Genomic DNA, 14,036 nt, shown 5'->3' on the forward strand with positions numbered 1-14,036 from the left:
AGTTATACTCCAATTCCAATACTGCGTGTAACCACACGAAGTTAGTGCATGTTTTTTCACGTACCTGTTTTCCAAATTTTACACTCTTCTTATTGAAGAAGTAGCTGGCGAGCGAGGCACTGCCTTCCAACATCAAATCATAATCTGGACCACCGTCAACGGAACAGCGCGCCATGGCTTTAGCTCGCACACCAGAATGACCGTAAAATGTAAATTGAATTCGCTGACTTTCGTTGGGCTTCAGCGTGCTGTATAACGGCAGTATGTCGAACACCTGGACAATAAAAAGAGAAACACGGTTCATTTGTAATCAGATAGTGGAGTGACCACGTTGTAATGCTCAGTGACCAAAATATCAGTCAGTCAATATTTTGGTTGAGACTACAAAACTATACATTACATTTAAGAAACATCACAACAAAAGCTTTTAAACAAATGTTTTTAAATATGTTTCCTTAAACACCTCTATAACCATATAAGTAACAACTTCCAATTAAACGGGTAAAGAGCTCTTGAACGCTGAACACTCAAGAAGAAGACTGGAGATGAAGACTAAAGGGCTTTGACGCAAAACAACTTAAAGTTCTAGTCCTACTAATTTAAGTTAGACAGTTACAGTATTGACTGATAAATATGGGTATAGTTTGAAGAAAAATGATATGCAAATTAGGCAAAAGTGTAAATATAGCCGTGATAAATCATGATAAATCTTCAACTCCTCACAAACCTCTTGGATTCCCAAATCACTTGAAGTTACATGAATCTCTGGTTCGAAATCAGCAGCATCATTCTCATCTTTCATGTCACCAGGAAGAATGATATCCATCTCTTCTTCATCTTCATCACCTGGTCCAGGTTGTTCTTCTGCCGCAACAACGGCAGCTCGCTCTGAAATACCATTTTCATTGTTTAGTAAGTCATCTTACAACTCAGATATCCTATCGCATACACCCCCTCCCCCGCCCCCACATAACCCTTTCAAAACCCAAGCATGATATGAAGCATGTGAACAGAATACTAACAGCTAAGTTGAGAATGACAGTCGACAGTCTCTCATTTTAAATATGTTGTGTTCCTCGGAGGTTTGTCCCTAAGATATGGTATACATTACGTACCATTAAGAGTGACAATTTTCTCGATACGCAAGTCACTGTCAACAAACGACCAGTGATATTTCACATCCATTGGACTGTTGTTCGTGACAAGGACACTCCGAGTCACTTCTGTATCATTGAGAATGCAGCCGAAGTCAACCTGACAAAAACACCAAATGCTCTTCATAATTTAGTCCATTCGCACACAGTGTGACTCGTTGTAGGTTATTAAAGTTTTAAAAAGCTTAAAACATAGAAACGCTTTAGACCTTCCTATATGGCAGTTTCTATTTAGGCTACATGTATATATACAGGTATTCATTACCTCGGCAGTTTCAAATGTAAGATTCGGATAGTAAACACCACCAGTCAACTCCAGATAGTCCTAAAAAACATACACAGCATATGATACGTCTTGCACCATACATGAAGATATCTACACGGATCAAGTGAGGTGAGGAGGCAGGGAAGATATTAATATTGGCTGAGAGAATACAATATAAACAGAATAGAAGATTGGGGAAGGGAAGACAACCCATTTTTAGGCCTGCGCAAAGCTCGTTCTACTATTCTATGTCACCCTCGTGAGTGTACTGTACGTTAGTAAGCCATGTCTTAGGGAAGAAAAAACTTGTTAATATCCGTAAAAGACATCGCTGACCATGCATGGGAATTCAGATGGAGCAAGGTGGATCTCAGTATCATGTTCGGATGTTTTTTTAGTTTTCAGCGTCACGAAGTGCAGGGAAGATATATTGAATGGTATTTTCCAAACATTCTGGGCCTCCAAAAATGACATTTGAAAACAGAAGAAACAAGATGGTCAATCTTTTTAGCAGTAGTGAATCAACCTGACGGAATTTAACCCCAATCGAACGCTGTACCTCGTGTGGATGATCTTTGTACGTGACTATCAGCGGACGTTTGGCAGTCCTCGAGAACGCGTTGTTTTCAAAACCAGGATCAAATTCGATCCTTACAGGAATGCTCTTCTTTACATCCAGGGTCACGTCCTAGAGAATGAGAAGGAAGAAAAATCAAACTGAAATTCTTAAAGGAAAGATGCAACTTTGCCGTTTGTTTTCAATGTTAAAGTGATCCCAAAATGACAACCTCGTTCACTCATGAACTCACACTAAATGAGACAGAAATCGTGTTTCTCAATGGCAGAAGAATCTGTACCATCGTTCATTGTTTATATAGGTGATTGAGACCGTTCATATACTGGACAGCGAGGAATTTTACTGACCTCAGACTCTAAAGTCAGGGAGAACTGTGAGAGGAAATATACTCACCAAAGTATCAGAATTTTGGCTTTCCCAACCAGCTTCAATACGCATGAATTGAAAGGGATATTCGACTCTTAAATTCATGCTGAGAGGAAGCGATGAGACATTTTCCATCAACAGTTCTTTCGTTCTTCTTTCTAACTTTGTACCAGGATACTATATGAAGACATATTTTCGTTTAGCATAGATTGGAAAGCAAAAAGAGAAATATCAACTCAAGACAAATCTAGATTGTAAAAGGGGAAGAATTTGAGCAAGAAGGATCTTCGAAATTTATGTACCATCAGAATGGTGAATAGGGGAAAATATACCTTCAGCACACAGAAGTTGATTTTTCTTTCTGAAAATTGCAACAGAGGGCTGATAAATTCCGCCTTGACATTCACTCTCATTATCACTTCTTTTCCAATCGAGTTGCCAATGATAGAATGACAGATCATTTTCTCGCGTACGATCTGAGGTCTGCGTGGAACAACAGAAAACAATCTTATAACGTTTAACCATCACATTCACTTCCCGGTTGACATATGCCTATTTAAGCTCTACGAGTGTGAAAGGTATAGTAGGAAAAATTATTTGTGAACTCGAGGTTGCGTTATATGTACTTACGTCAATGAGAAACCTTCCATTTTGATTTTTTGACTTTGTCCTGGATCTAAGGACAGTCTTTCAGGCGTAAGCTTAAAAACTGGACCAACTGAAGATGGAGTATTAAGGATATCCTAGAATTTATAGAGAACCAACTGAGTTGAGTCGCTTTTTCTTTTTCCTTTTAACTGATTATGAACAAAATACTTCAACAGTACTTATTTAACCCGGAATATCGCATATAAAATGGATCGCGCGTATTGACCTGGGTAATTTTATCCAACTCTTTATTGTGTCTCTCCTTCTTGAGCTTGGCTTTGTAGTTGGAGAAACCTTCGGTCATCCAGTATAGCTGTTGAGATCTGCGGCCATTATTGGTCAGCTTAAACACCTTAGAACAGGTATTGTGACTGAACTGCGGACCAAAGTTCACCGTTGGCATCAAAGGAGGATCGGAGACTATCGTCGTTCCCATGCCATAGGCCATCACATTTATTGTATGCACTTGAATTCCGCCAATATTTATCAACACTTTATCTTGGAATCTAAAGGTGTTTACAAGCAAGAATGGACATTTTGCATAATAGACCAACTTGTGATCTAGGTAACAAGAAGGAAATAAATTACCACAGCTAAAAAGAGCATACTGAAATTAGTATAATTGCCAGATTTGGCTGCAAAATGTTAGTAGTACGATACAGTTGTAGAAACACGCATTGGAGTTTCCGAGAACTAGAAATAATCAGTGTCGTGTGTTTTCTTGAAATTGTACACACCAAAGAGTTAGAGTTATGTTTTTTCAAGAAATGTTTTTTTTTTCAATACCTGACACAATCGTCAACTTTCGCCGTAACCACAATCTTCATGTCTTCCTCCGCGGGAACTACTCCTTCGGCAGGGTGAACTGAGAAAGATGACTTGTCACGCGCCTGGAAATGATAAAGAAGCATTTTGAAAACATCTTGAAATGTCAGCGTATCCTGTTTTCTGTTCCTGTGAGGGCTGCAGAATAGACCAAGCAACTGATATGGGCAACTCATTGTATGTTTTTGTTCATATAGTTATAGAAATTTATCATTAAAACTTGTATATTGTAGTGATTATCCAAAAGCGACGTATAGACGGAATGAATCACTACAGCTTCATCGTCACGGATTCATAAAATTTATACAACCATCTTTCAACATTCATTGAATTTTGTCGAAGAACAATGGTTTTGTTCTTCCACTACTAGTACTTCTTCTATCTATGCTTGGAAATTCAGCTTACTGTATCTGGTCCATCAACCTCTCCAGCGAGGAATATATCTTGTTAAAATTGTACGGTTATAGGCAGCAAACTCTTACCGTGTTACATGTGAAGCGAGCTGGTATGAGCGACTCGTTTGATAAAGTTAAACATTTTTCAACATCAGCCAAAACAGGGATATTACCCCAGTCAATTTCCATAGGAGAGACATGGACTACCGGCCCTTCACCAAAACAACGGATCTCAACTTCCTAAAGTGCAAACGAAAATATTGTTATCATTGGGCGTTGTTTTTAGTGTTAATTAAACAATGTAAAACCTACCAGTGGTGGATCATTGCTGCCGTGAATCAGGAGATAAGCAACAGTATATCTTTCCTCCAGTCTTTCAGCGGTTATCTGGAGTGGAACTTTACTGATCGTTCGTGGGTGAAGGATGCCCTAAAAATATTAGGTTAATAAGCACAATACTCACATACATTATATAGGCCTGAGAATTAGAACAAAAATGCATACCTTTGGCTCAGGACTGGAGAATAAAACACTGCTGTGGTTTTCAGCAACCTAGATGAGAATGGCGTAGGTGAAAAAGAATTGACAATGAAAATTATTGTGTTATTAACGAGGTATTGACTGAAATCGGACACGGTAAATTCAATAATAAATTATTTTACTACTTTGAACATCGTATATGGTCACTTTTGAAATATCTGGTGTATCATTAGGCTGATTTTAGTTGAACTTATTTAATTTTTTTAAAAAATTTATATAAATATTAAGGCTCATTTTCATTACGTTCATCTATTTTCGGAATTTGTTTTTGTATACATAAGTTTATACTGCACATTTGTATCGAGGGTATAACTTACTTGCGCAATAAGTTCGTATTTTGCAGGAAGATCAGAATCATTCATCAGTTCCATTGTCATCTCATACGGATGATTGATAAAACATTTGCCAAAATCCAACACTGGAGTAAGCAGGTTAATTCCTGGCACGACACAACTATAGGATGACGAAAGTAGCCTATCAACTCAATATTACATTACCCTGGTTTAAAAACAACATAAAGTCGATCTGCCATCTCGAAATGCAAACTTCCCACTTGTATGTACCAAGTTGGGGTTGATCTTTTTAGATCTACCGATGAATATTCCTAGTTGAGGCTAGTTCAACATTTACTTTAATAGGGAAATGGTCCATTCCCGCAGTCAGGGAACTAGGTTGATAATTGATATATGCTAAATTTCACAGGAAATTTTGAAAACGATGAATGTATTCTGTGTGGAGAAATCTTACTTTGCAAGCAAAGGCAACGAAGCTATTTCTTCACCAACACCCTCAACATCGACAACTAATGTCACATCGTACTTTTTCACAGTCATTGATACCAGGTCGATCTGAAAACGACAGATTCATATTACATTGCAATTATAACTACACGAATGCCCTCGATCCTCGAAAGGCCATCAGTTTCACTCATTCGTAATAAACAACGGAACCGTCGGTGCCGGTTGGCAGTTAGGCCTCATTATTTGTACCTGTATTTCTTGGGTGCTCTGTGGAGTCAAAGTGGCGGTAACTGGAGTTATTTCAAACTCTCTTCGCCTGCATTCTTGTGATTCTTGGCTGTAGTAATCACTCGTTATTGCGCTGAAGCTGTTCATTCCTTCAATTTCATCCGCAGGAACACGCAACGTAAATGTCATTGGGATCAAAGAAGTGTTGATCAACGAGCAATGCATTCTGTTGGGAAATCCTAAAAACAACATTTCCATTGAACCGCTGCGAACTTCATAAATAACTTTTTAAATTCACAAGACGCAGCCATTCAGGTCAGTGAAGTTCAAGGTGAGTAAAGTATTCTTCATATTGTTAGAAATTTTCAATCTTTTTTAACATAGGAAGCATAGTTTTGTACTTGTGAGGTTTTCCAGGACCTTGTGTGGGGAGTTTTCCAGGTGTTTGATATTCGAATACCATTTTTTCAAGGAAAAAGCAGTCGATTTATCAAACTTTTTTACGCTTTTGCTAATCGCATAGTCTCGGTGGAAGAAAAAATTTGAAAGACTTTAATAGTGTTGGTTTAATTACCCACCGTAAGATATTACGCCAAAATCCAGTCGAGGTACATCAAAATGAAAGGTAGGACCAATCACACAACCCCTAAAAATCGAGTTATACTACCGTTAATCCTGTGCCACAAACGATAGGCCTTGTATTAAATATATATGCATATCATTTATAAAAATGCACACGTTATTTCACGCCATTCTACGCTATCCTGGTGTGTGCACTGATCTATATACCCCATCTAAAAGTTCCTGCACATGTACACTGGGATGGCATGAGCAAGATATACAAAGCGCCATAGTGATTGTGTACTTGGCTTGCGCTTCGGACGCAAATCTCAAGGAGTGAGACTTCTTCAACTTTTTGAACTGACTGTTGAAAAGTCAATTATTTAATATGTTGAAAAGTCAATTATTTTAACTTACTGTACGTTGAAAACAAGCTTCTCTGGTGATCCCTCAATGGCCCAGAAGAAATCTTCATTCAGGTTGCCGAGAATTGGTGAACAGAAATCGATCTATAAAAGCGAAGTTACATTTTGCTTTCTTGCCGTAGTAAAGTAGAGAAGATGCTCATAAACGTACTTCTTTGAAACGCTTGAACAAACCTTGATAGCCTGGTATCCTCCGGGCCTGACGATCCCTTGAGATGGAGAGAATGTGAAAAGGGGACCGAACATCGACTGGGAATGAATGTACGAGAACACAGCATCGATATCACCTTTGTTCGCAAGCACAACCTGCCCAGAAAAAAAAACCTTTACCACACATTGCTCAGATAACGTGCATGCAAATATTCCTGTTTGAAAAAAATCATCAACACAAACCTCATACGAATGTTTTGAGTTTACAAATATATTTCCGATGTCGAGAAAGTCGAGCGAGAACATCACACGTGGTCCCACTCCTTCGCCTCTGATTCGCAGGGGTAGACGAGATTCTCTACCAGCCACATCACAATACATCGTTCGAGCATAACTAAAATAACAAGAATTTCCCACATATCAACTGACACCCAGATTCACACCCCTCTCCCCAAACCCGAATCTTTTCCTGCTGGCAGTCGAGGTGCTGTACTAAGTCATAGAAGAATGACCAGGATCCCCCACATTTCAACTGACACCCAGATTTACACAACCCCTCTCACCCCCCCCCCCCCCTAAAAGCCTTCCCTGCTGGTAGTCGAGGTGCGCTAAGTCATAGAAGAATGATCAGGATCTCCCAAGACGTCGTATTTCAGTGGTGTCGTATGCAACACGATAATGAGATGATGGGATTGACACATAGAAAGCAAGATCTGCTGATTTGTTTTATCCTGTACCTTTGTGCCTCCAATGGAGTGAACACAATATTGATTTCCATCGAAGAATTAGGCCAAATAACACCTTCCTGTGAAAGATAGGACGCAAGATATGAAGGTACAGTAATACAGCGTATTGCAACATTTTGTTCTGCAATAAGCCACCCTCTGTAACATTACGCCTAAACATTGTATGAGTATGTATGTTTCTTATTATTATATATCCTCTCTTATCCACCATATTCGCTCACAACCCCCCTTCTTATGCCCTCTCCAATATTTCCTATTATCACCTCACATAACCCACTGTACCTAATACCACTATACTCTAGTATTACTGCCATAGTAAATCCCGACCTCATAAACTATCTTCTATGCGAACCTACATCAATATTGACTAATATTGACCTTCTACCAAATACCACCTTCTTTCAATAACGTTTGTTCGAAAACAAATCCTAACATTCGTTACTTCATTAAAATTCTTGGTAACATGCATCATGCCTTATCATCATGATGCCTTAGCTAACACACCCATTTCCAGTTACCTGCATGCCCTCTCTATGAGATGTCCCCTCTCTAATAATTGCCCTCTATAAAATGTCTCTTCTTTGAAAAGCCGCACTCTCGCATTTGTCGTCTACTACGGAACAACCTTGTCGCGATATTATATATCACTTTCTGCAATAATTTTTTTCGGTATTTAATTAAAATAAACAAAACTTACACTAGGTTGAACTTCAAGAACATCGTCTTTGTAAATTAGTTTGTCTGCATCTACCGTCTAAAGAAAAATATGTAGTACTTAAAAAGACAAATAATAATCTAAATACAGACACACGCCCAACACGCTTATGACAAGAGAAAACCAATATGGACCAGATAGAACGAGCCTTCCAATGGAAGGCGAAATACAGTATATTTTTGCAGACACATCGGAAAGTCTAGCAGAGAGCCGAGGAATACAGCAGCGAGTATGATAACTGTTCCCCACCTGGCCTCTTGTCTGAAATGATCTCTGAAGAATCGACATTTGATCTCGTATGGTGACATCTTGCGCACATTCCATAAGAAAAACGTCTTTTTCCATTTCTTCCTCCCGTTTGAGATCCAGCTTGCACCTAAAATAGGAAAATATAGATAATTTGTAGAGTAGCTACAGACAAACAGACAAAGAAGCAGGCAGACACACGGACGGACGGGTAGATGTTCTGTTATACAGAAGTGAATGCTAGATCATACACAAAAATGGTGAAATTTGATGCGTTAGGAGAAGCTTGATACTCAATCTTCGAATGTTGTTATATGCTGCAAATGTCACACTACTACCAAGACCACAGACCTCTCTTTATGCTGCAGTTCTTCTGTTAATGTTGCAAATCTGGTCCAACGAAAATTTACAATGTGCTCGCTTCTGTTGTGAATAAGGATAGTTCTAGGGTGCAGAAATTGTAGGTTTTACTACATGATACACACTTTAAACATCATTTCCGTGGTTTTTTAACCCTCTCTAATAACATTTCCGTGATTCTATAACACTCTAACAACATTTCCGTGATTCTATAACACTCTAACAACATTTATTTGACTCGTTAACACTCTAACAACATTTCTTTGACTCGTTAACACTCTAACAACATTTCTTTGACTCGTTAACACTCTAACAACATAACAACAACAGGTGATTATTTAACACTGAACAACATTTCTGTGATTCGTTAACAGTCTGACATTTCTATGACTTTTTAACAACGTTTCTGTGATTCTTTCACACTTTAACAACATTTCTGTGATTCTATAACACTCTAACAACATTTCTTTGACTCGTTAACACTCTAACAACATAACAACAACAGGTGATTATTTAACACTGAACAACATTTCTGTGATTCGTTAACAGTCTGACATTTCTATGACTTTTTAACAACGTTTTTGTGATTCTTTCTCACTTTAACAACATTTCTGTGACTATTTAACACTCGAACAACATTTCTGTGATCTTTTAATTAACACTCGAACAGTTTTTCTATGATTCTTCAACTCTAACAACGTTTCTGTTATTCTTTACCACTAAAAAGATCAACCCCTCACCTCTGTGATATACACGATATAAACGTATTCTCTAATTTTAGAGTGCTTTTATCCAATCGGACATTAACATCAACTGCGGCTCCATATAGAGTGATGTACACATCTTCACCTGTTAGAAAACGATAAAAGTTATACTAAGTCATATATAAAAATATATATACCATTGCATTCATTCACAGAATTACTGACAAGCTTTTACCTGTATCGTAATGTAAGACCATGTTACACTCATAATCTCCGGTCTTTAATGCTTTAAACTCGACATGAACCTGCATACTTTCACCAACCGCTAAACTGCCTTTGTTAGGGGTAACGGAAAATGGCCTAAAAACAGATCAGAATACTGTCAACGGCCTGCCTATTTCTTTACAGAATAAAATGAATTCACTCTGTAACAGGATACGCCCGATAATAGAAGGGTTCATATTCGGTGCATGCAGGGTATATATCCCATATTTAAATAGTTACTATTTGAAGGTCTGTTCACGTGATCCAATGTTGTTGCATCAAATTAACTTTAATACATGTTTTATAGTCTATTGCAATGTTTATAGGCATCAAATTTTATAGACTAAAGCCATTTAATGCAGTGCTGCTGTCTGCATAACAGACTACATTCCATACGTCAGAAGTAGATTGCATCTGAAAAAATTGGATCGTGTGAACAGACTTTAAAAATGTTTACAGACATGCATCAATGTGCCCCTAGCATTGAACTCCTAAAAAAGTCTTTCATATTCATATACTCATTCTTAAAAGACTGTAAAGACAATTGATTTGAAAAGAAATTAATCCTGCGTATCACGAAAATATGAATATGCCCCCCCCACAATTATCGTTCTGGCCACGCTACTGCTTTGGAAGTTCCCGCCGCGCAGCGTGTCTTCGCGAGGTTGCTTTCTTTTACCTTTTCAAAGAAAGTGAAAATTTCGCCTCTCTTTTCCCAATATTTCTCACAAACAAGGTCTTGGTCGTCATGTCCTTAACGGGGCAGCTGCCAAAGTTCACTGAATCGGGAAAGTCAATTATAGCACGTTCACCGATAGCTTTTACAGGGATTATGAATTTCTCTCTTTCTGTAACACATATCAGCTCATGAAAATAGTCCTAAAACAAAGGTAATATGTAAATGTCATAATTTAAAGCTATGTCTGTCTACAAAAGTTCCTTTCCAATCCTGCTGGAAAATATTCCTGTACTACCTTCTTCTGGTCAGCGGTAAACTGCAACATGAACACCTTGTCCATCCCTGGAGCAACTTTGTGGCCGACATCTGAAGGGCTGATCACTTTGAAATACGGAGAATCTGTCTCGGTGACTTTAATTAGGCGAGCGACCTGGAAATAACGCAAAATTAGCATATGGGTGACTGGGATCAACAGACGGATTTCAACTCGAAACTCTAAAAGTGGTTTTGTTCCTTGCGCACTTTTTTTCCTAATCCTCAAGAATAAATGATACTGTGCAGTACCCTCTTATTAATCCTTGGTTAAAACGTCTGGAAGTGTTTTTGTCTATTTTTATATATGCATGGTTGTTGTTATTTTTATCTACCACATTTATAATTGATTCCTGCTTTATTTCTTTTAACATTCATATTCAATCCAGCCCTAACCTCAGGAAGAATTTTTAAGTCAGGCAGGTGGGGGGGGGGGGTGAATTGATGTTTCCTTCATCTAATGTATTGTATGTTACATATTCATTGACCCCTAGCTGACCTGAGTTCAAAATAATGTTAAGGAGCTAAAATCTTATGTAATCAACTCGTAATACAGCACTTACTTTATCATTGTTTCTCAGCTTCAATGGAACTTGATATGTCTCATATGGTTCAAAGTTTTGAAACACAATATCGGATGGAAATGGTTGGAATATTGGTTCATCAATTTCTAATGATGTGAACTATGTAGTGGAATAAAATAGAAAAAATGATTAATTAACAGAAACACTACCAAATGATAGTTATTATTAGCAACTTTATTAATAAATCATGATGGGGAGATGGATATATTATATTATGTTGTATATAAGTGCATTAATAACAAATGGAAGTGTTGATCAGTGATAGTTAAAGTCAACACATCACCTGGCTCTGTTCATAACAATGTGAACGCCTCTAATATAGAGACAATTAACCTCTAGTTAAAAGTATAGCAAACCTAAATAGTAATAGATACCCATCCAGACATGACATATTGTATTTTAAGATGTTAATGAGGTTCAAAATGTAATCTTTTACCAGCTAGCTGATTTAGTTTTAGTACATATAGAATTAAAGTAATTCCAAAAAATGATAGCATAATACAGATTTTATACAATATACAGATTATATTATACAGAGACAATATACAATATAGCAATATACAGATTTTATTCTGTATATTACAAACGTAAACCATATTCTGCTGAAGATGAATCATTTTTGATTTGAATTATACAGATTGAATAAAGTTTGTATTATGCTATCATTTTTCGGAATTACTTTAATTCTATATGTTCAAAATGTATATAACAAACCATTTATTTACATATATACTAACTTGACCTCCACTTTAACAAATGAATGAAAATTATGACTATTTACAATTGGATAACTGATTTTGAAGTCATATTGTTTTAATTGCTTTGCTGACCAATTCTCATCATTGACAGGGAATTTTAAGAAGGGGCATGCAGCCCCTTAACCTAATCAATGCACCCCTTTATACATTATCATAGCTATAATGATAATAATATATCCATAAATGCAATATGCAGAGAACTAGATGCGATAATTGGAGTGGTGCATATACAGAATATATGAATATTCACACGCCTACCATAATTATTACATACCTAACTGTAATTATTTGGCCCTAGCTGCCATGCTATTATGCCACTGGCATTTATAGGTCAAAGATTTACATGTACGTATTAAATGATGTACATATTAAATTCAGGACAAAAATAAGGCTTACCAAGATAAATAAGGCTTACCAATTTTATTAGGCATTTTATTACAATAGATCTAAGTTCCATAATTTTGTGTAAATTCTTACAATATATTAAAATACCTTCTGATGTGTTGTTTCAGACATGTCCAAGAGCTCTATAATTTGTGGTATCCTCATCTCACAAGTTCGTTTTAATTTTTCATCTGTTGTGAGCTGCATCTCGGCAAGAAATGCCGAGGGTGCTTGCTGAAATGTATATAATATGAATTAAGACACAACTTAGCTATACATTATAGGAAATTAAACCATTTAAGAATCCCACTCCTATATAAATATGATAGAAATGCCTATGAAATAGTTGCATATTTGTATCTGAACTGTAAATATCACTTCCAGTAAAAAGTTAATTTTGATGTTGTTAACCATGCAATATAATATCAGAAGAGTTGTATTAAATTGTGATGGAAATTGTATTATTATCAGTGAATTTTGTATAATTATCAGTGAATTTTGTATCATGCCTGTAGTTTTCATGTAAAAACATTGTTGGGTTATGAAATATAAGTAAACAAAATTGCACTGCATTTCTATATACAGTAGAAAAGTATAGTTTTGTAGTACGAACATGCATCGATCTACATTTTATATATATATATATATATATATATATATATATATTTTATATATATATATATATATATATATATATATATATATATATATATATATATATATATAGTTATTAAACTGACTGTCAGAACACAATCATTTTAATAATACTCGACAAGTCAAATACTTGATTAAGCAAGAAATGTCAGTGTCCTAAAAGACACACTCATATTACCTTTTCCTCTAATGGTTCACCACGGATCAACTTTGGGTTTCTTGGCATGACAACTGGGCAATGAACACGGGATAATTTCCCATTTTGTTTCTTCACCGATGATGCACCACCATTTTCGAGCGGCAATCCTTGGCTTGCCAGCGCATTGCTGGCCGCCATAATAACGAAATTAGACCAAATACAACCCAGAAACTACGTTGGACCTTCTTTGCCCCGTTTTCTATCCATATTTTTGCAATAAATGTTCACTGTTTAGTTTGAAATCCTTGTTATAATCTTCTAGCTTGTGAAGTTGCCATAGAAATGACTACAATCATTTTATCGCGAAAAAAATATCCCACTAACAATGCGTACTTTTTGTTCACTGAAGAGTCAGAGTCAGTGGTCAGAGCAATAGTCAGAGCTGCTGAGCAACCTCGCAATGATGCAGGTCTTCCTAATAAAACCTGGAATGCACTGCGCACTGAAAATAAAAGCAAGAAAGTTTTAATTTAGTTTTTGACTCGTTCGAAACTGAATTTCTCGTTCAATTTTAATAAAAACTAGCGAATGATGGTATTTTACATAGTTCTAGACAT

General features: G+C 36.7%; 1 protein-coding gene across 2 annotated transcripts in view; it reads right to left on the minus strand.

Annotated features, from left to right (window-relative positions):
* The window catches only part of LOC114516613 (hydrocephalus-inducing protein-like), a 44,922-nt gene extending 31,150 nt beyond the window's left edge, over positions 1 to 13,772 (minus strand). For both annotated transcript variants that reach the window (XM_028536142.1, XM_028536141.1), the window contains exons 1-31: positions 13,459 to 13,772; positions 12,735 to 12,860; positions 11,464 to 11,583; positions 10,884 to 11,018; positions 10,589 to 10,788; positions 9,881 to 10,005; positions 9,682 to 9,790; positions 8,933 to 9,025; positions 8,585 to 8,711; positions 8,318 to 8,374; positions 7,612 to 7,679; positions 7,118 to 7,268; positions 6,899 to 7,030; positions 6,717 to 6,808; positions 6,317 to 6,384; positions 5,760 to 5,977; positions 5,518 to 5,618; positions 5,088 to 5,223; positions 4,735 to 4,782; positions 4,543 to 4,659; positions 4,318 to 4,470; positions 3,797 to 3,900; positions 3,237 to 3,516; positions 2,993 to 3,105; positions 2,695 to 2,845; positions 2,390 to 2,539; positions 1,979 to 2,107; positions 1,420 to 1,479; positions 1,116 to 1,254; positions 728 to 888; positions 65 to 274 (exon numbers count right to left, since the gene is read on the minus strand). In XM_028536142.1, the coding sequence (XP_028391943.1) occupies positions 65 to 274; positions 728 to 888; positions 1,116 to 1,254; positions 1,420 to 1,479; positions 1,979 to 2,107; positions 2,390 to 2,539; positions 2,695 to 2,845; positions 2,993 to 3,105; positions 3,237 to 3,516; positions 3,797 to 3,900; positions 4,318 to 4,470; positions 4,543 to 4,659; positions 4,735 to 4,782; positions 5,088 to 5,223; positions 5,518 to 5,618; positions 5,760 to 5,977; positions 6,317 to 6,384; positions 6,717 to 6,808; positions 6,899 to 7,030; positions 7,118 to 7,268; positions 7,612 to 7,679; positions 8,318 to 8,374; positions 8,585 to 8,711; positions 8,933 to 9,025; positions 9,682 to 9,790; positions 9,881 to 10,005; positions 10,589 to 10,788; positions 10,884 to 11,018; positions 11,464 to 11,583; positions 12,735 to 12,860; positions 13,459 to 13,617 (4,032 nt within the window). In that variant the 5' untranslated portion in view covers positions 13,618 to 13,772. The remainder of the gene's footprint in view (positions 1 to 64; positions 275 to 727; positions 889 to 1,115; positions 1,255 to 1,419; positions 1,480 to 1,978; positions 2,108 to 2,389; positions 2,540 to 2,694; positions 2,846 to 2,992; positions 3,106 to 3,236; positions 3,517 to 3,796; positions 3,901 to 4,317; positions 4,471 to 4,542; positions 4,660 to 4,734; positions 4,783 to 5,087; positions 5,224 to 5,517; positions 5,619 to 5,759; positions 5,978 to 6,316; positions 6,385 to 6,716; positions 6,809 to 6,898; positions 7,031 to 7,117; positions 7,269 to 7,611; positions 7,680 to 8,317; positions 8,375 to 8,584; positions 8,712 to 8,932; positions 9,026 to 9,681; positions 9,791 to 9,880; positions 10,006 to 10,588; positions 10,789 to 10,883; positions 11,019 to 11,463; positions 11,584 to 12,734; positions 12,861 to 13,458) is intronic.
* Positions 13,773 to 14,036: the final 264 nt, after the last annotated feature.

This window comes from Dendronephthya gigantea, unplaced genomic scaffold, assembly GCF_004324835.1.
Source record: "Dendronephthya gigantea isolate DGI-Jeju-01 unplaced genomic scaffold, DenGig_1.0 000006F, whole genome shotgun sequence".
NCBI classification, from domain to species: Eukaryota; Metazoa; Cnidaria; class Anthozoa; order Malacalcyonacea; family Nephtheidae; genus Dendronephthya; species Dendronephthya gigantea.